General features: G+C 28.8%; 1 protein-coding gene across 1 annotated transcript in view; it reads left to right on the top strand.

The window, feature by feature from the left end:
- Window positions 1-26,462, top strand: part of LOC142331119 (sortilin-related receptor-like) — a 172,062-nt gene that overhangs the window by 56,540 nt on the left and 89,060 nt on the right. Inside the window, exons 5-11 of the mRNA XM_075376801.1 lie at window positions 1,234-1,490; window positions 4,104-4,341; window positions 9,035-9,220; window positions 13,718-13,991; window positions 15,599-15,791; window positions 19,813-20,013; window positions 25,844-26,018. Coding sequence (XP_075232916.1) covers window positions 1,234-1,490; window positions 4,104-4,341; window positions 9,035-9,220; window positions 13,718-13,991; window positions 15,599-15,791; window positions 19,813-20,013; window positions 25,844-26,018 — 1,524 coding nt within the window. The remainder of the gene's footprint in view (window positions 1-1,233; window positions 1,491-4,103; window positions 4,342-9,034; window positions 9,221-13,717; window positions 13,992-15,598; window positions 15,792-19,812; window positions 20,014-25,843; window positions 26,019-26,462) is intronic.

The raw sequence follows: 26,462 nt of genomic DNA, 5'->3' as shown, positions 1-26,462 counted from the left end.
TTGTCAGATAATGAGGTGTTATAATAGAGATTTTTTTGTGATTAATTCACTACATAATCTGAAGCTTTTTTGTATTGTATGAAAAATACCATCCCTGACAGATGCTGCTTTTCTGTCATGGAGACCAGTAGATTATTGCAATACTTCACAATAAAGATAAGCTTGGTAAAAATAATTATGAATGTCTAAAGTTATCAATCCATTGTGTATGAGAGTCAGATGAGAAGCACTCTAGTATATGGCTGATGCTACATTAGGTTAATCAGGATCTTTGATTTTTATTTTTCTACCTTCCTTATACAATTATCATTGTACTTAACAAATGTTCAGTACTTTTAAAATACATCCATAAAATGTGTATAAAATTTCAGACGTCTTATTAATTTTTGGTCCTGCTGTGAACTTCTGAAACTTTGTTGTCTGGTATTTTCACACGTTTAATGGTAATGTAAGTTTTATGAATAATTCAATGTTTCCATTATTATTCGTACATTGGTATATAAATTTATTACATTTGAATACTTTACTTTTTCAGCATTTCATCATACTTAATAACAACTTTGGATGTAGTAAACTCCAATTATTACATATTTACAGAGAAAATATATAAAAATATTTAAACTCATTAGATTGGTATCAGTTGTTATTCAGGTAGATAACGATTAAAAATCCCACCAACTTCTCTTTACCATGATTAATGTAAAATATTAAATATATTAAAAATAGACAATATAAAAATGTCATTAGTATTGAAGAGTTGATTGCGAACTTTTGTAATCATAATGATTAAGTCTTTGATTATATAGAACTGAATATAAAATAAAAGTAAGTGGTAAAATTTCAGTCTATTATTAATAGGTAACTATTAATCTGTTATTAATCAGTAAATGTTTAAAAAGTATATTTTTTTGTAGTACAGAAAAATTACTTAGATTATTGATCAGGATAAAAAATAAAATAAACAAGTGAATGCTTGAGGCAGATATGCTACCTCACTTGTGAAACGGTTAGACCATGTAGCAGGGGCATATAAATCCCTTGGCAGAAAGTGAGTTAACAGATATTTTGGAGATTATATACTTAATAGAATTTCTATGCCCGAGTTTGTTTCGCTATATTGTTTAAATGTTCATTTTGATTTCTTCATTAAATCTTTTTTGTCTATTTATTATTATTCTTTTTTTATATTTCAATGAGCTTTTTTATCCAGTATGTTAAATATTTTTGTTTTAGAAAAATTTGGATCTGTATGTTCGTTACAAGGATGGTCCATTCACACGAGCAATATTTCAGTCTGAATTAGATAGACGTGGTTTTCATATTGTAGATGCAACCGATTCTAGATTGTTTGTTGCTGTGAGTCATACCGAAAAGTTAGCTAATTTATATGTAAGTAAAATGGACTCTACAAATGATATTAAATTTGGATTATCCCTTGAACGGATCTTTTGTTATTTTCATGAAAAAATGTGGAAAAATACTTGGCTCAGGTAAATCTCCATTTATTAAAATTATCTTTATCATTATATCAAAACCTATTTTGGTGTAGAATTTTTCAATTATTTAAATATATTTAAAACCGCATCTACTACATTTTTAAGATTTTAAATGATGTAGCATTAAGTATTTTGATGTCTTTAATGAAAATTCTGCATTATTTAAAACATAACTTGACATGAAATACTTCAGTTTTGATTTTCTTAATTTATATTAAATTTTTTTCTGTTTTTGTCTAGGCTTTATTTTTATTTAGAGATATTTTTAGTTTTAATATATATTCTAATCCATAATTTTTATGCAATCAGAAGAATTTAATCGGATTAGGTACAACATATTAAAAATCAAAGGCCCACTCTGTTATTCATATTTTCTCTACTCTGATTAACGATTGCAATGGTCAAGTAGTAGTGGGGTTTGTAGAGGAGAGTTGGGAGCCTTACAGAAAAAATCTTCACGTATTGTTAGGAAAATAGTACAGGTATTTTAGTAGGATATTAACAGAAAATTGCAAAAGTAAAAATGAAATAAAAAGTAGAATAGTGATGGCTGGGAATGACTTGTTTATAAACAATTTTAAAAAAAAATTGTTTATAAAGTATCTTTGAATTAGATTGAAGAAGCATCTTGTGGTTTTATGTTTAGAATGTGTTTCTGCATGGATTTTCAGATTGTATTCTGCATGTATCTAGGTAGACATTAAGAAAAAGGACAAGAAAGACACTAAGACATCAAAGTAGAAAGACAGGAGATGTTTAAAATATAATCTTATGAAGGTTGTTGGAGAAGATTAAATGGATGAACAGTGAAAATTGAGATGTCGTGAAAGTAAATAGAATAGAATGAACGTTTCAGTGTAGGAAATCTAATAGGTACATGTCATGAGGAGGATTGATTAAAAAAAAGCGCTAGAAGAATCACAAAAGGTGCAGTATAGAGACTGGAAGAGTAAATATACTGATGATCTAAAAGAAAATGGGAATGGGAATGTAGCCTCTTGATCATAGACCCTCTGATTGTAAATTGTGATGATTATTATGTCATCTTGCTCAGTAAAAATCAGTAATGGGTTTTATATTACACACCGCATTATTGTTAAAATCATCATTGTGCTTTAGAGTGCACAATTTATCTTAAAATATGTAACGTATGTGAGGTGTAAGAAAAAATTTAATAAATCATATTTCCACATATGAATCACTGAGTAAGCGACTTCAAACAGAACTGAGCCACTTGAACTGCAGTAATTTGAGTGTCACATTGAATCTTGATACTATTAGTGCCTCTATTGGTCATGTATGTTACTACTTTTGTCTGTAGCTGCTGAATACAATCTGTTCATATTTCAGTGCAGTATAGTTCTTTGCAGTTGTATTTTTCTCAAATACTCCATTTGATTGATGTAGGGTTACTATGCTGGAAGCTGTATTCTGGTATGAATGTTGCTGGTATTGAAGCTGTATGCTGGAATGCTGGTGCATTCTGTATTCTTTCAAGAAACTTGCCAAATATTTGCAGAATAATTACCAAATACTAGTATTCCAACAGTAGCATATATGATTTGGTTAAAAAATGGTGTATATTGGGACTAGTTATAAATACAAAATGAATAGGCTACCTTCCATTAGGATCCTATAGGCCATAGCTGATATTCAAAGAAGAATATCTGCCAGTCAAAAGAAATCTACACACAAGTTATCACAACAAATTTATTTAAAATACACATCTTGCTATAAGATTCTTCATGATTTAAATTTTAAATTGTATTGTATAACAACTGTGCAACAATTTAAGAAAACAGGCAAACTGAATGTCTTAATTTTTGTGAATAGCTTCTCAAAAACATTGTCATTGGACAGTTAAACCCGATGCTATATTTCATGTCAGATGAGATACAGTTTCATTTATCTGAGCGTTTAACTTTCACAACACCGTGTATTGGATGACTGAAAGTTCTCTCCAGATGTTGAGTATCCACTTCATGATGAGAAAATCAGTGTATGGTGTGCTGTTTTTGGTAACCGTATAGCAAAACCAACATTTTTTTACTAATCAATACAGATGAGTATTGTACAGTTTTCAAAATATTCTGCACTCGGTTAATAGATCATAAAAAAGAGTGTGGCTCCAAGTCATAACAACATGTCGCACAAAAGTGCATCACTGTGCAGTGTTCTTGCATTGAAAACATCATTTCAAAAATATTGGAATCTAAATATTAAAATTTTTTTATATATATACTTTTTTCAAACATTTACTACTGTACCATAATGTAATTTAAACAAGTATAATATTGCAGCCATTTGTTATAGTCAGAATATAAAGGTAAGAAAACTCTTACCTAATTAGTGCTTTCAGAGTTTACTCTGTCTTCAGCAGTCAAATATAAAAAAAGACTCATATTTTTATTAATTGTTTTAAACAATTATATAACACCAGATACAGTCAGAATAAAAAAAAAATATATATATATATATATAAAATTCTGCTATCGAAAAGTGTTTTTAGAAAAAAAAATTAATATTTATATTAGAAACAGTTCAAGAACATAAAAATTGTCACAAATTTTAATCCTCTAGCTTATACATTTTTTTTTATTATTTCAGTGATGTTGTAGAAAACTCATTTACTGATTTACATAAGGTTAATGGACTTAAAGGAATATATATAGCATCACAAGTCGTAGCTAATTTTCAAGAATACAATGGTCATAGTCACGAATACAGTACTAATATCAGTCCTGAACATTTAACAACGCTGATAACATTTGATTGGGGTGGAGAATGGCATACATTAAACCCACCAAAATATGATCACAAAGGCCAGCCTATTGACTGCAAAAAAGTAAGAGTAAAATTTATTAATTTTAATTCAATTTCATTTGAAATGTTGGAAAATTAATTTTTTTCTATATCCATGCTTATTTTGTTATTAATGAAACTGATTGAGTTCTACTTATGGCTTACTGTTATTGGGTTTGAAATTTGTTTGCTCACGTTTTATTTGATTGACTTATCAAAGTTAAGAAATTCAGATAAAGAATAATTTTGAGTATTTTTGCTTAATAGTAAAAAATTTTAAATAAACAACATTACTTTTTGTTTGTAATAATTAGTATTTTATTAATAAATTAGTAATGAATAAAGACAATACCTCACAGTGATACAAAATAAAGTTGTATGTGGTTGTAAGTGCATTGGTAGAATGGATAACTATTTAGGATTATTTACTAAAATGCAAGATTTGCAAGCGGTGAGAATGTAAAGAAAAATGATTTCTAAGCATTGAATGGCTGGCTTGAATGCTTGAATATACAACACATCAAATTGAATAGCGTTTGTATGTGGCCAATAACAATGACAATAGTAACGTCTTTGTAATTGAAGGTATGGTTTGAAAGACATGTATAAGTAATGAAACTGGGTTATTTTATAGCTAAACTCTGTTAAATGAATTTGATAATTTAATAACCCGTTTATATTTTTTTGAAATTTATGTTATTTTTCAATTCACTAGATTTTTTTAAATGGTTGTGTTTTTTAGTTTTTGGTAATAAATTCTTATTTACTTTTTAGCACTGAATCCAAAAATAACTTTCATTTTTACTTACTTGTACAAAGTAAAGGAAGTACTGATCATGTGATCATAAAAAATTTTGGTTTTCAGATTTCAATGGAAATATCCATTTTGACCATCCCTGAATCCATTTTGAATAGTTTTGGCATGACATTTGTACATACTAACATGGGTGTACATAGGTATCTCGCATAACTCGAGAATGATTAGCCGTAGGATGTTGAAATTTTAGATTTAGGAGTGTTATAACATCTAGTTCTGCACCTCCCATTTTGATTGCAATCAACCTGGACCAAAAGTGTCCAAAAACGCCCAAAATCCAAAACATTTGGATTTGAAACATTGAGAGCTTTTCAGCGATGTATCATAAGTGGTACTTAATTCTCATTGGTTCCAAAGTTATAGTCAAATAAAATTTTAATTAATGAAATATTTGGTTCTTAGCAGGAAAAGGCATTTCGGTTCAATCCGACTTCAGCTCCTTTTTTTTAAATTTAAATGTATTGATTTATTAATACTGTGATTATAAAAATTATAAAATATAATTGTATTTTATAAGATATAAAATATTATTAACCTGTGATTGTAAAAAGATTTTTACAATAAATAATTCAATAATAACAATTAAAAAAAAAATAATGAAAAAATATCAGAAGTTTTTAATGAAATAAAACTTTACATACTTTTCATTTTTTTTAAATGTGTATATGTAATTTAATAGGCATTCAAGGAAGTCATGTTGTGTCCACATCAGATTTTTTTGCATCACATCAGGATTTTTTGCAAATTGCAAACACAAGATACAATAAAATAGATATAAAATGTTTTTTTTTTTTTTTTTTAATATAATAAATTAATATTATATATTCACTTTTTTTACTTATGCTATGCATTCTTATAGCTAAACAGTCGATTGGTCTGAAGAGGTGGTCAGGGAGGGTATTTGATCCATTAATTTCTAATGAAAATTGCCACAAAATAAGCCTAATTTCTATTATAGTGCATTTTTAAATTAATTTATTTAATTCATTTTTATGATGTATGTCGTCATGTCTTGGGAAACCACTCCCCTTCTTTATTTAACTTAATGGCAAAGTATGTAAAATACTTAGTTTTATTCCACGTGTTGAAGTTTCTTTGGACAGCTTATTCTTTGCTTCATGCTTTTCCTTCTACGTTCTCTATAGCGTTCATTTCAGTATAACATCCAGCAGTAGTAGTCCATTTTCCTTAATACCTCCTATCCATTTCTTTCAAACCTGATGAAATCTCTCACCATCTCTTCGCTAATGGCACCCAGATTTTCAGGAAAATAGTTTGCATGTGAACTCAGGAAGTGAACCTCCAAGCTTATGGAACAACCTAAATTTTTGTACTTCTGCAGCATGTTTTCAATGATGGATTTGAATTTCAGATCCTTCTTATCGCCCAGAAACTCTCAAAATCACATCTTTGAGAAGTTTTCTAATTTCAGGACCAGTAAAGACATACTCTTTTAGTTTGGCAATTGATAAAACTGGAAATCGGTCACAGATGTATTTAAAACATTTACCTTCTTTTGGTAAGTCTTTGACAAATTGCTTCATCAAGCCTAACTTCACATGCAGAGAGGTAGAAGGAGAACTTTTATTCAGATCTATGAGAGCTTTTTTGAAGCACATTTTTGGTTCCAGGTTCTAATGAAGCTGTTTTTGGCCAATCCTTCCTTATTCAATGATTTTCTGTTTCTGCTATCCCATTTACACAAAAACAAGAAAACTTTGTTTGTATGGCCTCCTTGATGTCCTAGGAGCATCTTTATTACTTTGAGGTTGCCACACATAATTCACTGATGTATTTAATTTTATTGAGATTATATTGAGATAATTTCAAATTATTGTAACTTTCTTTTAAATGGACAGAATGTCCGAAATGTATTGACAGATAAGTATTCCCATTATGAAAAAAGGGCAACTTTGAGGCTTCTTTTCTGATGAATTTATTAACAGTCCAATTGGTACTTTCATATGGAATGTTAAATCGAGTCAAAAGTTCTTGTAGATCAGTGCAGAAAACTAATTCTCCTTCTTCAAAAAAATGTAAAAAATCTCACGAGTTTTATACATTTTTCAGATGGAAACTATTAAAATTGAAATAGGTGCCAAAATTGTGTATATCCCTTCAGGAAAGTGTTGATGTAAAATCTAAAATAGAGGTACAACGCACTACATCTGTTGTACCTTCCATTGACATAAAAAAGGTTAGTGAAACGTTTAGGATAAAAACTTTAATATCTTCTAGATCTTTTGCACTTCAGTTCATAATACCTTTAAGAAGAGACGTTACAGTCCAATCCATCCCTAGAAGACACATAGTTATAAAGGAGGAGGAGAAGGAAGATTTGGCGTGGACAATATTGTAGAGAAGATTTGATAACTTTGGTGTGAAGAAAACCCTTCTCTCTGTACCTGAACTGGGAAAATGAGGTGCCAGCTGCTAGCAGTTTCTTCTCTTTAAGCTCTCTCTGAATCAAAATTCTGAATTAATTTTAGGCAGATATAAGTCTAAACCAAATCGTTCACTTCAGATTGTGAATAAAACTCTGCTGCATAGCTATCTTCAGGTTTTTACTCCTTTATGTTATCTTCATTTAAATCACTTGTGGAACCGTCAATTTCAGGTAAATTTTGTGATGGAATTTACGCCTGGACCATGAGAAACCGGACATAAAGTGGATGGCATATTTGGATCTCTTTTTTTATTCTTCAAATTGAAACCATGAACACCAGTTGAACAAAAGCAGCAATCATTGGTGTGATTTCGTGGCTCTTGCCACACCATTGGAACTCCAAATTTGAACCCTTCTTGTTCATCCTTTGACCACCATCTAAGTCCTTTAACACATTCATAGCAAACATAGCAGGGTGCCTAAGTTTTGTCTTGATCTCCTATTTTTACTCCAAAATACATAAGGTACACTTGTCGAATGAAACATGTTATATTTCTTTTTTGCCTTTCCACCATTGACTCACCACATGTAACAAAAATAATCTGCAGAGTTTTTGCAGCCTCTTGAAGCCATTTTGAAAACATCAAGTTTGCTTTATGGTCTGAAAATTTATTTTCCACTGACACAAACATGTATGATTACAGAGGACAGAAAAATACTCGATTTACACCAGCTGATGGTTGAAACAACTTTAATAGTATTTGCATGGTGCATGAGTGGTGCAGATAGCTGCCAATAAGCATGTTACATCTTGTTTAGTCTGGTCATAATCTATTGGCCAAGCTGTCGACTCCATGCATTCACTGAGCAATGGATAGCCAACTCTCCCACCCTCATCATCTTCAACTCGCTCTTCTCTTCAGATCACTCATCTGTTTAGCTATAAGAATGCATAGTATAAGCGAAAAAAGTAAATATATTATATTTATTATAAAAAATGTTTTATGTATATTTTATAGTAATACATTTTTGCAATTTTTTACAAATTTTGAAATTTGCAATTTACAAAACAGCCTGACATGATGTAAACAAATTAAGGTTATTTTTGAATTTAGTAATAAAAAATAAATAGGAATTAATTATCAAAATTTAAAAAACATTCCACAACCCAAATTTTTCAACCTATGTTATTTTAACAGGTGATTTCTATTAACAATTGATTAAAGTACAGTTTTGCTTATTTGTTTTTACAATCCCATTTATATAAGGCTATTTAAAATAGAAACCTCCTAAATTGAAATTTTTCTTTTAATATTGATTTCCATTTTAGAAAGACTTTTCTGTTGAATCGTTTAACCAGACCTTTTGTTAATGAAAAGGTCCATTTACTATTGGTTTACTTTTACTATTAGTTTACTTATTATTAAGTGTATGATAAGATTGTTTCTTTATATTTCATAAAATATGAAATTACATCATATTTCATTTGAAAATCAAGAAAAGTTGTGAACTTATAATTTTTTTTATTTTCAGGAAGAAGGTTGTTCGCTACATTTATCACAGGATTTTGCAAAACTATTTCCTGTTACAAAATCTGTACCGATATTGTCATCAAAATCAGCACCAGGTTTAATTATGGCTACTGGAGTTATCGGTAAATCTCTAAAAGGGCACGCAGGAGTGTTTCTAAGTAGAGATGCTGGTCTTACCTGGCATCAGGTAATCAAAAATTGTTTTTTGAAAGAAAAAATTTATTTCTTCAAGTATATTATAATTATTCAATTATAATAAATTCTGTGTACAATTTTAATATACATTCATGTTAGTTTAATTGTAAGAATTGTTGTGGATAAATGATATCAGAAAAGAACTTTGCTTTAGTACTTTTAAATTAAATACCAACACTATTTACTAGGAGCTCCTGAAACTAATCCATAATATTAGGGCAAGTCAAAAAGTAAATCGAAATTCAGAAAAATCAATATATGTATTTGTACTTACATAAAAGATATATGCATTATTTTTCAACATAATCCCCTCCAACTTTTGTGCACTTAATTAGTCTTTTTATGAGCTTTTGAATTCCTTCCTGAATAAAAGTTTTTGGTTTGGTGTGCAGAAAATTTTTCACCGCTTCTATGGTCCTCTTTGTCAGATCGATAATGATTTCCTCACAACTCTTCTTTTTTAATGAGCCAAAAAGATGAGAATCGCCTGGAGCCAGGTTCAGATTGTATGGAGGGTGGTCCAGCAGCTCAAAACAGAGATATTGAAGGAAAAGGACTGTTTTTTTGGTCATCTGAGATCAAGTGTTATCCTGAAGCAAGATCACACCTTTAGAAAGTTTACTAAATTTTTTGGATTTGATTTTTTGCATTAATAAACGCAGCAGCTTACAGTAGTTGTCACTATTTATTGATTGACCTTTAGGTGTGAAGTTGACCATAAGTGAACCTTCCATATCCCAGAATATCGCCATCATCACCTTTCCTGCAGACATTTGAGTTTAGAACTTTTTTGAAATGAAGGATGTCTCCACACTAAACTTTGTTGCTTACTGTCAGGTTGGTTGCTGTCAGTGATGGACACATGTCTCATCAGTGGTTATTATTCACTTTAGAAATGAGTCTCCACCTTTGTAATGTTTCAAAAGCTTCTGGGAAATTTTCAAATGATTCTCTTTGTGGATGCTGATCAATTGATGTGGAACCCAGAGAGCACAGAATTTCAAAAGTTTAAAGTATCGTGGATGATTGTAAATGCTGAGCCGTGGCTTAAATTCAACTCACTTGCAATGTCATCAACTGTAATTCGTCGATTACTGAGAATCAACTGCTTAAATGTTATTAGTCTTTGAGATGAAAGTCCTACCGCCGCTGTTCATCACAGAGAGAAATTCTACCTTTTTTTAAAGTGATCAATCCATTTGTAGATCTTGCTTCCACTCAAACAACTCTCTCCATGTTGCTGCTGCATTTGACAAATAGTCTCTGTTGGTTTCACCCCTTCTGAACTGAGGAAACATATAACTGCTAGAATTTCTTTCGTGGAGCAATCAGAAAAAGGATCACTCATTTTAAACACAATCACAAATAGCCAACAATGAAAAAAAAAGTAAAGTAAAAGTATTGACTTTTAATGAACAGCTGAGATTATGAGTTATAGCAGAATAATCATTGCTGCCACATATGTGATTGGGAGGGAAATCAAGATTTCCCTTTACTTTTTGACTTATCCTTGTACTATGAATCCATTATCCGTCATAATCTAATCACAATATAAATGTTTTTCTTTCACTATTAAATTTCTTTAGCTAACATATTAGTTCTGCAGCTTATTTGTTACAGTGAAGTTAATTTTGACTTACTTTACAGCCGATGGGTGATTAACTTATGTCTTCCCTCATTAAAAATTTTTTCATAAAAACCGTTAGGATATATTTCTTTCAACAAAGATTAAGATTTCAGATTTATTATGTAGAATTTCATTGGTAATTTATTACAGTAGGAATGTTGGGTTATTAATGCTATAAAAATGTAACAAATATAGATATTTGTATATACTTGCATATATATAAACACAATGAAGCATATGATGTTATACTAATATTCAGTTCACAAATATTAATAGTAATAGAAAAATATTAACAAATATTTTTAGTTTACAAATATTAATAGTAATTAGAAATAATTTTTTCTGTAAAACATTTTTATTCGACAGCATTTTCAAATAATAAAGAATTATATATTGATCAATTAATCTGATGAATCTATAGATTATTGTCTGTTTAGCAGTTATATAAAATAGAAATGCTGAGATAAATGAGTTTAAAGTCTTTTAATTTCTATGAATTAGTATATATAAATTTCATTTGGATGGTAATTTATCTTTTTCCGGTTACTTTCCTTAAAAAAAAAAAGTCGATAACCATTATTGTAATAAATGTAATCTTCATGTACTCTTGTGTAAAAAAATGTTCATTTCCTAGAAATTTTCAGAATTATTTGTAAAATAGCTTTTCATTGAAATTTTGTTATACAACGAAAGTTATTCATTAACTACAGAAATAAGCTTTTATGTCTGCTCCAAAAACATTGACTTTAGACTGAAAGTAAATTATGTCAGTCGCAAATAAAAGGTATGCTTATAAAAAGGTAGCTGATTATAATAAAATAACAGTGGTCTTTGTGTTATAAAGTAATAAAATTCAGTTTTAATACTAAAGCTTATAATTCCTCTACAAAGAACATTCTTAAGAATGTTTCCACCTATGCATCCACATTAGAATGTTTTCAGATACTTTTTTACTTCCTTGTATGAAGTAAAGGGAAGTATTGTGACTGCAAACAATTTCAGATTTCAATGGAAATATCCATTTTGATTATCTCTGAATCCATTCTGAGTAGTTTTAGTGTAAAGTCAGTACATACGTATGTATACATCATACATACGTATCTCACTTAACTCAAAAACAATTAGCCGTAGGATGTTGAAATTTTGGATTTAGGACTGTTATAACATCTATTTGTGCATTTCCCTTTGATTGCAATTGACTGTACCAAAAAAAAGCCCAAAATCCAAAACATTTGGATTTTGGACTTTTTCTTAACTGCAGTAATAAGCCCTCATTGAGAGATTTTCAACTATATATAGTAAGTGGTACTTATTTTCATTGGTTCCAGAGTTATAGAAATATTTGGATCTTACTAGGGGAAGGCACATTGGTTCAATTTGACTTCTTCTCCTTCTCCTTTCTTTTTTTTAACTTTTCTTTTTTTTTCGTTTAAATATATTGGTTTATTAATAATTATTAACCTCTGATTGTAAAAAAAAATTGCCATAAATAATAACTCTATAACAAAAGAAAAAAATAAATAAATAAAACATATCAGAAGTTTTTAATGAAATAAAATGTTATGTACTCTTCATTTAAAAAAAATGTGTATGTAAATAGGCATATAAGGAAGTCTTGTGGTGTCCACATCAGATTTTTGTATTTTTGAAATATCTTTAAAAAAATATAGTATTCCGCTAGGTACAATGTTTATTTTAAAATGTTTGTTTTTCAATTAAATTGAAGAAAATTCTATTCTGAATTTTGTGTAGAATTTATATAGAAATATTCTGAATAATATTTCATGTGGAAATTGTTTCAAATTTTATTTGCTTTATTTCTTCCCTCCTAAAATTTTTGACTAAAATTAATCTACATCATGTAAATAAAAAGCTGTCCACACACAAGGGTATGCCCTTCATACCCTTTTCAATGCAAAGTTCAAAATATGCTTCATCTGACATCATTTGACAAATTACATCCTGTTTCTTCTGCACTAGGGATGAAGTTGCTTGCAGATAGGTTTTCTTGTAATAAAATCTCAATCTGACTTCTCCAGCAACAGTTGGATTTTTTATAGATGATAACTTAGTTGCGTGCCAAACATCTTGGACTAAAATCAGCAGCACTCCTTACATTCTTAGAATTCTTTGTTATATACATACTGCACACTTTCTTAGCTTTTATGTAAAAGCTGTTGTGAGAAATTTCTCCTGCTACGTGATGGTATGGTGAACAGATACCATCTCTTTCAGTATTGATGTGTCAGCTAAGCAATTGTTGTTGTATGACAACAGATTTAACATTTTTGAAAACCGTTAATCAGGTTAATCCACCAGAAGAACAATCGCATTATATAATTTTGAAACAATTCTCAGTCCATCTTCTTTTGTATCTTTATAAATACTTTATTGTTAACTGTGAAAATTATATTCCTGTAATGAGGTAATGTTGGAAAGATCATTAATTAAAAAATAAGTGCAAAATAGGGATAAAAGTTGGATCCTCGTGGAACACTTGAGAAGCTGTGATGATAATAATCATATTCATTATATCCCCTTTGAAATATGTATTGATTGCGATACTGCAATTAGTTTTAGACAGATTGAAGGCTATTTGGACAGAAAATTATTTTACAAAGTTTATTAGTTAAAATTCTATGGGAAACAGTACTGAAGGCTTTTAGATGTTAGTACAGGCTACTAATTTGACTTTATTCCTGCGGTTAAGGATCTCAGACGACACTTCAAAAGAGATTTATGAGGTTAGTTAATACTGGCTGATAAAATTTAAATCTATGTGTATTGATTCATTTTTAGCTTTAAACAGTTTTAAGTGTTTTTTCATTTATATTTCAGTTTTTTTTTAATCTAAATTTTCAGGTTTTGAATGAATACTATCTTTTTAATTTTGGTGACCATGGTGGTGTATTGACAGCAGTAAAATATTTTAAATCGTTTGGTGAAACAAATCGTATGTACTATTCAACTGATGAAGGAGAAATGTGGAAACCATTAACACTTACAGATGAAGATTTAAGAATATACGGTTTAATGACTGAACCTGGTGAAAATACAACTATATTTACTCTTTTTGGTTCAGCTCTTAATGAACATCGTTGGTTGATTATTAAAGTCGATCTGGTTAATGCTTTTGGTAAGATTTGTTAAATTTTAATAAAAAATATATATAAATGTACTTATATTGTCTTGTGTTCTTAGAAAAATTTAAGCGATTCTGAGTTTGTTTTATAAGAAAGAATCTAGGATTTTGATGGGTTCCATCAAGATGAGACTCATCACCAGTGGGGATATAAGAAAGTACATGGTTTTTATGAGTCTGTACTTTCTTATGATGTTTGTATTTTCATTTGCACTTGTCAAATTTAAAAAAAATGGATAACCTAAAAATTATCATTCAGAATACTTCATTTTATTCATTGCGCTTTTCTCTTCTTAATATTTCCGGTAGATCTGTGGTTCAAAACGATGTATATCTAAAGAATGACATGACATGATTTCATGTTTGTTAATTGCTGGTATGTTCTGTAAAAGATTTTTTTTTTTGTTACGCTTTATTGTTAATTGAAAATAATGAGGCAAAATGTTACTCGGCTTCTAATAATATGTAACGATTATTTCAAGTATTTAATTGTTAACATTTATTATTAACAGTATTGTACATCTTGATGTACAGTAATATTTGAAATACATTTAAGAAACTGTCTAGGAGAAATTTGAAAAGTGTACTTTTAATATAGTATTTGCCAAGTCATATTCCAAATCTGTCTGTGTAGAGCTGTTCTGTTGACATAACTGGAAGAAAATTCATTTTCTCCCAGAAAATTTTCATTTCTGGGAGAAATGAATTTTCATTTCGTAATTCTATGGCTGCTAAGTAGGATAGGAATAGAGAAATTTAGCTAGGTTTCAATAATTTATTCTTCCAAACTACTGCACAAATGACAGATCAAATCTCCATCTTCGAAAGGAAAAAAATAGATCCTGCACGCTATTCAGCTAATTTGCAAACTTCAAGAAGTCATCACGGAATTACTGACTTCTAAAAGTATCACAACTCTCTTACCTCCACAGCTATTTTTTTGCCTCCATAGCTATTTTGGTTTTTAATTAATGAATGATTCTTATTAAAATATTACATTGTTAGCATAAGTTTTTGTTTTAACCTGGCCATTTTACAGAGTGCATACAAATAGCATAATATGTAATAATGTGGGTGCCGAGTTTATTTTCATCTACTATTTTTTTATTTTGTTCTCAAAATTCTTTGCTTTACTTTTTTTTTGAATAAAAAATTGTTTAATGTCTGTATTTTTCAGCCAATCAAAAATGAAGGTTTTACTTGCGTTGTGTTTAAGTCTTGCTTTATTATTGTTAATTTTTATTAAAAGTATGTGGCAGATAATTGTAAATAAAGATATAATAATGAATAAATAATTAAGATAATTGTGCTACTTTAAGAAATATGCACTGCATGTATTTGTTGTAATTGGTTGAGGTTACTGCTATGCCACTGCCACAGCCCTTAATTCATTCATTGCATTAATTCAAATTCTGTTTGACAAATTTCTCATTAATCATCAATAATATCTTACAAATTAAAGCTAATGTATGTGCTTTTATGTGCATACATGTTTGCCTTGAAAAATAAAATTAATTTTTTATATAAAATTTACATACTAATAGCGTGAGTAAAAATTGGAAATTGTAATATTAATTTTTAATATCTTTTAACGTTTTCAGCTTACAATTGTAGTAAAGATGATTATAAGTTTTGGTCACCTAGTAGTGCCACTGGTCCAAGGATGCCTTGTATTATGGGTAGAAAAGAAACGTATGAAAGACGGAATCCACATTCTAATTGTTATAATGGTTTAGATTATGATAGACCGATTAAAATGGAAATATGTCAGTGTGATTTTGAAGACTATGAATGGTAAAAATTTATGTATTATGTATATTTTATTTATTAGATTTTTTCATAAATTATTTTCATATCTAATTTTGTACCTGTTGTATATTGATTATAGATACAAGTTCTATATGTATAAAGTTAATATAAATCAATTTTCCTTTATGGATCTCCTTTTTTGTGTGATTAACTCTGACAGGAAATAACTGTTACAGATAGGATTAATAAACATATATAAGTATTTCAGTTAATTCCAGGAAAACTATGCAGCAGATATAAAGAGCCTAATTACTTAAAAAAGTGTAAATAGTGATTCAGTAATGCACAACCTTACAATACACATTAGGCACTTTTTCAAAGCAAATCACACAATGTCATTATTTGTTGTACATGATGTACCTCTTGGTTTTCATATGTGTTATACATCCATCCAAGTATTTGTCTTAATTATTTTATTGTATGGAGTCCTTGACTCCATGAGTGTGCTATACAGTATTTAAATATATATATATATTCTCTGTAGATTCATAGAATGCTATTTACTTAATATAGTAGGTAAAACTGTAAAACAGACAGTTTTAAAATTGTAATAATTTGTTTTACCTTCACACTTAAAAAGTAATTTTTATCACAGATTGTCAGTTTGTTTAACAGCATTTAGCTGTACCTTAAGACAATCTAAGTTTGAACAATATTTCCGAAAGTAGCTACCTTTTTGATTCATATGTTTTTCAGATTGATTATTTGTTCTCTTTTACCATATTGTTATGTCCACAAGAATTCCAATAACTTTTTGACAATTTTTTAAGTCCTTCATTGTTTTGCAGAGTTGGGTCAATAAATACTTTTCACTTTAAATATCATTGTAAGAAATAATTGCATGCTGTGGAATGCAATGATCTTCCAGGCCAAGGAATATTGCCTTTTCTAGAAATAACTTTGTAACAGAAATAATCATTTAACTGCACTCATTGATCACCTAACTATCTGATCCTGTTGAAACCATGAGAGTTTGATTGATTTCAAGTTTCTTCGCTTTTTAAAGAGACCAAAATTCTTTAAAAATTTAGACATATCACTCTGGCATGACAGTAGTTTCATTCTCCTCAAAGAAATATAAATAGATTATTCCATAGGATGATGTACTCATTTCCATAGGGAAATGCTTTGCCGAAAAGTGACTTTAGCACTGTGTAATGGTTCTTGAACATTTCATTAGGGTTGTTTGACACCCGATACTGTAAGTTTAGTTTATTTACATATTAATGTAATGGAAATGTGGTGACTCTTCACTCATAAGCATTTAGTGAATACCATATTTGTTAATGCAAAATTGAAAGGTTGGTGGCAAAAAATCACATGATTAGAATAATTTAATGCCTTCACTACTTAAATTGTATTTATTACACATTTAAATCCTTAGGAATCTTTCAAACATTGATGTTTAACAAATGGAGTGAAATCAGCTGATGACAGACAGGCTTCATGTCTTTATATCTTGTAACCATTATAAATTTTGACTTAAATTAAGCTCATAAGGCTTAATTAAATTGGTTAATGTATTTGTATTTTGTACATTTTATTTTATAAATTTCATAATACGTTGATGGACGATTTCTAAACGCAAAAGTTAAATTGATTTATTCAAAGACAGACTGTGGATAATTGCGGCATGATTCATTACTTATCACAAATTCTTTCTTAAAATAAAATTTTATCATAGTATGACATCATGCTTGGAAATAAAAGAAACGTTTTCCATGGAAAGCATTACGTTAGTGTGCATACACGTACTCACACAGACTGTATAATTCTGAGAAATGGTGGTGGGCTTAGACCAGTGAGACCATCAGAAAGACGCAGTTATGTGTTGGAATTCATCGCGATGATGAGTGCAGTGACTATGTTAAAGAAAAACTGTTTTTGAGATTTATAATCTATATTTTATATGGTATACAGGTATGAGAAACTAATATTAAAAGCCTCTCCATAAAAACATTTCATGGATCCATTAGAAAATTGCTTATCCGTTGACTTTTAAAAGAAATTTTTTTTTAAATTATTAAAATTGTAACATGTTACAATGAAAATTACATTCAAAATTATAATTAGAATTATTTTTGAATTGGCCAATTCCTTAGTACTAAAGTATTAATAAGATATTTTGTAAAATTCTGGTATGTACAAGTAGGTAAGTAATAGTGGTTCTAAGAATTCAAGTAGACTAATTATGGGTATTCTAAGTCAAACGTGTTTATTGTTTGTCATTTTTTTTATTTTTATAAATAATGTATAATTATTCATTGCTGTTAGTAACATTTTTTGATGTGTTGAGTTATTGTAACAGAGCAACCTAAACAGTATAGTCTTTAGTACATTGTTTCACAAATCCCAACAATAGTAAGTTCATTTTTTATTCATTAAAAATTAATTCTTTAAAAATTTTATTTATGTGTATAATTTAAATTTGATGTTTTATAAGAAGCTTACAAAATGGTGTCTGAATTGGGACCAGAAGCTTACAATTTCTTCTTACATTCCTCTGTTTATCTGGAGGTTTCTTGTTTGGTGCTGTACTAGCTTATTCAGAATTCTGTACCTAGACTTTATTTGCACGGGCTACAGCACCAAATGTTTGCGATGGGTATTTCAAAATGATGACAAAATAACCTTTTATAACTTTAAAACTATTGTTATTTTTTTAACAATGTTTTAATTGCAAACACCCATCCAATGCTTCATCATAATTAAATGCTTTTATAAAAGGATTTCTGCAGTTTTTGATGATAGGAGTATTAAATGTATTAAAAGGGTTTCTGCAGTTTTTGATGATAATATAAATATATTTATATAGGGAAAAATTATTATTCTGTTCATTATTTTTTAATAATATTAATTAAAACCAAACAATGAAACTCACTTTATCTTTATCCTGATCAACATGTATATAAATATGTGCTCAAAATAATTTTCGTTAGCAGTTTCTGAACTTTAAATTATTTTATAGTAATTTCTTAGATTATTTTGATATTTATTATTTATATATTATTTATTATTTTTATAGTTATTTCTTAGATTATTTCATGTGTTGGTGTTTAAATAATTAATATATAGGCGTTAAACAATTTTTTTTTTATTTTATGTAATTAAATATACTAATTTATAAATCTTATATTGATGTAATCCATGTAATATATTTTTATGCACTGAACAGAGTAAAGATTTATTTACAAAACTTTTTTAGGAAATAGTTTTTGAGATTGTGAATTCAGTAATGATAGATGATTTAGTGGAAAAATTAAATTAAAGAATTTTTAAAAACCATTTTTTTGCTGTGCCAGAATTACCTTACAAACATTTTTAAATTCCTGTACTTCTCAATAATTATTTATGAAATTTTGACTTTGGTTAACAAAAATTGTGTGGTGAATGCTGTAAATAATAATAGTTATACTTAAATAAAAATGTTAGCTTCAGTCGAAATGTTTTGCAGTGCGATCAAAATGGAGATAAATTTCTTTACCAGATTGTTATTGGAGATGCGGCCTGTGTATCATATTCTAATGTTGAATATTATCTAATTTAGAGAGGTAAATCACTAACATGGTGTCAGCTTTGACCAAACCCAACCACCTTGTCTTGTGTCATATCTTGGCTACTTGCCGTAGCAGTAGTCATCCCTCTCTTATTACAATTTTTATGACTAATGAATGATGTAAAAAATTTCACATTGAACTTAAATTTTTTGTAAAACTTTTATTTTAAAATTCAGAAATGATGCAGCTAAAATGAGATACAGTTACTTAATGTGAAGATTAAACTGATGTTTTTGTCGAAGAAGTTTTACATTCATTCTGCAAACACAGTAGACTTCTTTACATAGCGTTTAATAAGTATTGCTTTTTAGCTAATTTATAATAAATATTTTACCTTCTTTACTTTTTAATATATTAATGATAATTTTTTAACAATTTAAACATCTAGTTTAAATTATTACTTCCAGATATTTTTGGACTTTTATATACATATATTTTCTTTTTTACAGTGATTTTAGATTTTATCGTAAAGTAGCATCTCCAATATGTATCCATAATAAATCAATGGATGATCCTTATGCTGTACCATCTACTTGTAAACCTGGTGAATTTTATAATCGTACCAAGGGTTATAGACCAATAGAGGAGGATGTTTGTCAAGGTGGAGATGAAAGAAAATTTCTTCCTGATAGACTTCCATGTCCATATGGGTAATTTTCCTTGGCAATTTTTAATGTCAGATTATTTTATTAAGCAGTGGATAAATTCTAATAGTGTGTTCTGAATGGAGTTATAATTTGATTGATTAACTTTGCTAATTAAAAATTACTGAAGAATCGCATATATTTTATTGTTATTAAATATCTGTTTATTGTTTTTGTACAAACACGTTCGAAAATAAATTTCTGTGTAACTCTACTTGAATGTTCAGGTAACTTAAATGTGATAATTCATCTGATTTTTTTTGTTAATAATAATGATGATGATGATGACTTAACTTTTGACCCTGTTTTTTCAACCTTTAACCAAAATAATTTATTTAATTTGTTTACATTATCTTTTTGTATGTATTTTAATTACAATAATTGAAAAAAAATTTTGGTTATTTCTGATGACAACTTTTACTCCTTTTATCAAAATAACTGATCTTTTTTTGGTTAATTAAAGAAAAATCATAAAATTAGATTTTTAAGAATGTAATTTATTAATAGGAAAAATATGATCTTCAGCTAGAGTATTCTATCATAAGATATTAAAGCCTTTTTAAAAGGTAAAAAAATATGTTCTTTAAAAGAATTAAAATAAATTTAAGTAAAATTATTTTTAATTTTAATTGTTAAAATTCTTCTTGAAGAAATTAATCCTACCTTGTGTTGACATGGATGAATTGTGAAACATATTATATGATGATGGAAACCTTGGTGCTGGCAAATCTCCGGAGCTGAGCATCTGTCCCTTTCATCGAAAGGTTCTAGGTTCAAATCTAAGTCAAACGTAGTTTTTTTTTTATATACCATAAAATTCATCTTCTATACATAATTGTAATTGTGTAGTCACCCAAAACCAAATAAAATAATAGATGATATAACAATAATACATACTTTAATAAATTAGAGTAAATAAACAATGAAGCATTATATTTACATTTGTTTCTAAATATACCAGTAACACATCCTTTATTTACAATCTTATTATTTTGTATATATATATATATATATATATATTATTAATATATATATAAATATTTGAATATTATATAAATATAAATATATTTGACCCAGCCAATGTACGAGCTTGTGATGTCACGAGTAGACAGAATATTACTACTCAGCCTGAAAACATCAACTCCGCATATCAAATCGAAGTATTACTTTTTAACATATTGTAAGCGGTAATAACTAACATATTTACATTTACTAATTATAAACAATATGTAATTAATTCTTTTATAATCTTTATTGGTACTAAATTATTAATTTTTAATAATAAACAAAAGTTGTCTTGTATTTTCTTCGTGGATCTAATTCAAACTTCTAGCAAGTTCACCATCCTCGTAAAAAAATCACTGTGAATTTCATTTTCACTTCACTTTGAGTCTACACGTACAATATAATGTTTTATCATTTCATCTATCAGTGGTTCCAGCTTTTCATACTCATTTTCAATATTTTTTTTTTTTCACAATAGGGTTTCCAGTCATTTTCATTCATGGAATTAATTTTCAACGTAGTTAATTTTTCAACATTTCTGAAAGAAAATGTTGAAAATTTTGCCACATGTTTTTTTATGGCTGACCATAACTTCTCAATCAGATTCAAATCATGATGGTTGGTACAGTGGGAGTCTAAGATCACAATGCCATATTTTTTCAAAAGTACTTCCAAGTGATATTTTTGTACTTTAGTTTCATGTAACTTTACTAATTCATATAACTGGTTTCAGCATATTTGAACTACACGGAATATGGGTTTTCTCCAGCCAATCGATCGTATCTTTTCTTCCCAAGTTAGAATTTGGCACTTTATCAATACCTGTATTATGGTAAGGGGTGTTATCAACAATTACTATTGTCATTGGTAGAAGATTTGGAATCAATTTTTCATGTGTCCATTTCATGAAATGTTGTCATGGTAGCCACTTTTCAAACTGGCTTTCCAAGTTAACTAATGCGTTCGGAATTAAACCAGTTTGTCCTCCAGCATGAGTTACCACTAAACGGTCACCTTTATTAATCAGCACATGAAGTCCTTCAGCAATACCATCAGACCACGACTTTGTCAACAATGCAAACTTAAAACTTACGTTTCATCCAAATAAACAATTCTAACATTGCCTTGTCTGTACTTAGCCATTGCCTGCAAATATTCAATTCTCTTCCACCTGATATTGGATTTTTTCAATTGAAAGTTTTCTTTTATTTTCAGTTTTACGCCATTTGAAACCTAACTCTTTCAAAATAACAGCTAAAGTTGATTCACTGCCTTTAAAATCAATAGATGACTGAAGTTCTTGACTTATTTTTTTAAAAGTAGTTAATTCATTCTTCTTTGAATGAAATTCATTAACTGTTCTTTTTAGTACACCTAAATCAAAACTGTTCAATCCACTGACACGTTTCGAACATCGTTCATACTTTTTTGGCGTGCTGAAAGAAAACGATTGGGATGTTGATTAAAGAATCATGTCTTTTTTTCTCTTCTGAGGTTTTGAACCTGTGTTCTTGATATCTCACCACCAGCAGCAGCAGTTCTTTCTTCTCGTTTTTGAATGCCAATTATATATTTGTCGTCAGTTAATTTATCTACTTTAAGAGCTTTTTTCATAAAATCATGATAGCCAACAAGTTCTGTAAATAAAGTAATAAAACTTGTTCAGAAAAACATTTTATTTGCAATCCAATTATACATGGACTCAATTATACCTTGGGTAGCTACGCAACGCTTTTTCTACTCTTCATAGCAATGTTGGAATTCAGAAACCGGAATATCCTTCAGATGGTTGGTTCCTTTTTTTTATATTTTCTGCAGTTTCAAAATGGTGTCCTTTGAGGTGTTTTTTTAAAAACTCAGGAACAGGAAAAAGTCACAGGGACGGGTAAGGTGGTTGAGGAACTACAGAAATGTTTTGCTTTGGCAGAAACTCATTAGTTGAGAGTGCAGTGTGACAAGGTGCATTTTCATGATGCAGCATTTAGTTGTCTTTAATGGCTGATCCCACTTGGGTAACACTTTTCCGCAGTCTTTCAAGAATTTCTCAGTAAACATATTAATTTACAATCTGTCCTATAGGCAAAAACTCCTTATGGACAATGCCATTATTACCGAAGAAACAAATAAGGATGGTTCTGATTTTTGATTTGCTCATTTTTGCTTTTTTGAGACGTGTTGAATTTGAAGTGCACCACTCCTTGCTCTGGCATTTTGTTTCTGGGTCATACTCAAATATCCAACATTCATCACCAGTAATAACATTTTTTTAGAAAATCAGGATTAGATTCAGTTTGCCCTAGAAATTTGCAGGACACTTCCACCTTGTTGTTTTTCTGTTCAACAGTGAGGTTTTTAGAACCAATCTTGCAGAAACTTTTTTCATGTCCAATTCATTTTTCAAAATTTGATGGACTATGGTATGGTTCAAATTCAATTGTTCTGCAGGCATTCTGACAATTAGTCGCCGGTCGTAACATATCAGGTCTCTGGTTCGCTCAATACTTTACTGTGAACCCGGAGGTTAAAAAAAAAAACTCTACTAGTTAACTGAATGTTTGTAAGACATGTACACAGAAAATCAGTGTGTTTTCTGACTGCAAAATAGTGATGGTATCAGAATTTTTAACTTATTACTGATTTTATTGTTAGTATATTAAAATTATTTTTTTATTATTTTTATTTGTATATAGTTTTATTTTAATTTGCTTCTTAATTTATTTCTGTTTCTTATTTATTTCTTAATTCGCTTTCTCAGTAAAATTTTAGATTAAAATGAGTTTATATATTTAAAAATGGAAATACACATAGCTTGAAGCATCATTCTCTTATTAATAGAATTTTCTTCAAAATTTAAAAAAATAAATACTACGACTGATCCTATTAATAGATTTGATAACGATGAATTTGATCATTGATGATCAATCTTTACTTTGCAACATTATATCCTATTTTTGTAAATCATTCTGATCAGTAAAGGATCTAAACCTCATAAAAAATATGTTTATCTTATTACAAAAAGAAATACTGCACATAATGGTGCTCTGACTGCCAGGTGTGACTTTACGTAGAACGATATTTTAAAATCTAAATCCAATTTTCTTCTTTTTTTTTATAGAGATTATTCAAAATAAAGAAAACGTTTTTAAATTTTGGCCCTGAAGATCTTATTTACGTAATAATAAATTGACACGTATGACATTACTAATTAATCAATATTAATACTGCTAGACAGTATTTATACTGAAATTGTTTTTCAATAGTATTCAAATACCAATGAAATCCAACTGAAAAATTGTAGGAAAAATAGCGCAGTACTAAATTGTTTTATTTAATCAATTAACTGAATCATAAGGGAAATTGAGAATCTTAATGAGAATGGCATTATCAATTTCAATCATTGGTGTGAATGACAGTATGTGCAAGCTCACTTATCAGTTTAATATCTCATTTTTACCCAAAAATCAATTGCTGAAACTAACGGGCTGAAATTTAAGAAAAACTTGTTATTTTTATTTGGATTTGAATACTGAAATTATTAATACGCATTAGTGCTTAGAATTCACTTAAATCTTATCACCTGGTTGACCTGAGCAGAATTTGACAACCCGTTTAAATATAATCGATTGCTGCTTGTCATGAGGCAGTGTAATCATTAAAAATAAAAATGATTGTATCTTAGAAGCCAAAACACTGGATATTCAAAACACTAGATGACAAAATGCAATATTAAAAAGAATGTTGAACAGTTAGAAGTGACAGAGATGTAAATACACTTATTTACATGTACAAAAAAAAGAAGGAAAGAGTTGAATACATAAAACAATACAGAGACTTATAAAATTTGTTAAGAGATGATTAAAAAAGAGAAAAGGAAATAAAAAATTGTTGTAAAATAATATGGAGTTTGAACTGAAAAAGCATTTTGTGAAGTGTTAAGTTTGATTATGTGTGTTATGTTTTGTGTGGATGCAAAATTTTATACTAAGGAAGAGGGTCAAAAAAGACTGGAATTCAGATTTTAAATTTATTGTGAAAATCAAGTCAATAAATATGATGAAAAATTAAGAAGTTACAACAGAAACTTTCAGAACAATTCTGAATATGAAAGTCATATCGACCCAAACTTAGCTTGAATGGAGAAGGATTAATTAAAACAATTCGAGAAGGATCGATAGAAAGTGCAAACAATAGAAGATAAAAAAGAGCTGAAACTGTAAACAATCTAAAACAAAATATTTCTTATATTTTCTTGTATTCTAAAATATATTCTTATATTTACCTGAAAATAGAAAAGAGTAGAAATGAGCATAGGATTTGGCTGAAGGCAGATCAACATATGATTGACAATAAATGAAGAACACATGAAAAAAGAAAAGCAATAAGTTCTTGTTAATTTAATTTTCTTTTTACGTGCATTATGTTGAATACTTAAATTCAAAAAAATTTAATTTATTTAAAACTAAGAATAACCATTGCATAACTTCATTTAGTGGATGTAAGGATAACATATAAGATCTCTCTTGAAATAAGACCATTGATCATTTATTGTTCCTGAATTTTAAATTTATGGTCACTGTTTCCTGTTGCATTCAAATTGAAATATACTAAAATATTACTTGAATGTTGTGGCAGTGCTTACTACGCACATCTGAGACTAGCATATTAATTCACAAAAATGTTTTCAAAAATCTTGTGCTGTTTATATATTGTGAGCTTAGTAGTCAATTTTAGAAATTACTGCATTAAGAGATTCATATGTAAGATAGCACATTTCATCTTGGTACCATTATATTATTTTTTTTTAATAATATGAATTTCTTTTCTTTTTCAGCGAAAAGAAAGAATTTATGCTTGTCGCTCAGAAAAATAGAATCATCCGTTTTGATTTAGCAAATCCTATAATGGAAGTTCTACCATTACCCAAACTAAAGAATGTTGTTGCTATTGAATTTGATATGAGAAATAATTGTGTATATTGGGCAGATATTGGTAATAGTACTATTCAGGTGAGTGAACTTTTTGACATTCTTAAGTGTAATTCATTTTGTTTTAGAAAGTTATAATAATTATTATATAACAAACTTAGATAAATATCACTCACACTTATATACTTGCATAAATTTTGTTCAAAAGATATCCGACTGCATAATCGGGAAATGGCTTAACTGTTGGTTTCCAATCAACTGCCAGCTAAAGGTACTGCTACATCTTTGAGGTGCAACAATGAATTCTGGTTCTAGGAATAAGGGTCCTGCTAAAACCGGGAAATAACACAATTGACCAATAATTTTTCGAATGTAAGGAGTGTTTTTCATTGTCACGGTGCAATTACTAATTGTCAGACTCTCATATGATCGGTCGTTCATACAAGACTATCTCAAAAATCTGCAGAACCTCATTATAATAGCATTTGTCAGTTAAAGTTTTAGCAGTAACAAATTATTAAAGTC

This window comes from Lycorma delicatula, chromosome 10 (genome assembly GCF_047948215.1).
Source record: "Lycorma delicatula isolate Av1 chromosome 10, ASM4794821v1, whole genome shotgun sequence".
Lineage (NCBI taxonomy): Eukaryota > Metazoa > Arthropoda > Insecta > Hemiptera > Fulgoridae > Lycorma > Lycorma delicatula.
This window is presented reverse-complemented; position numbering and strand designations above follow the sequence as displayed.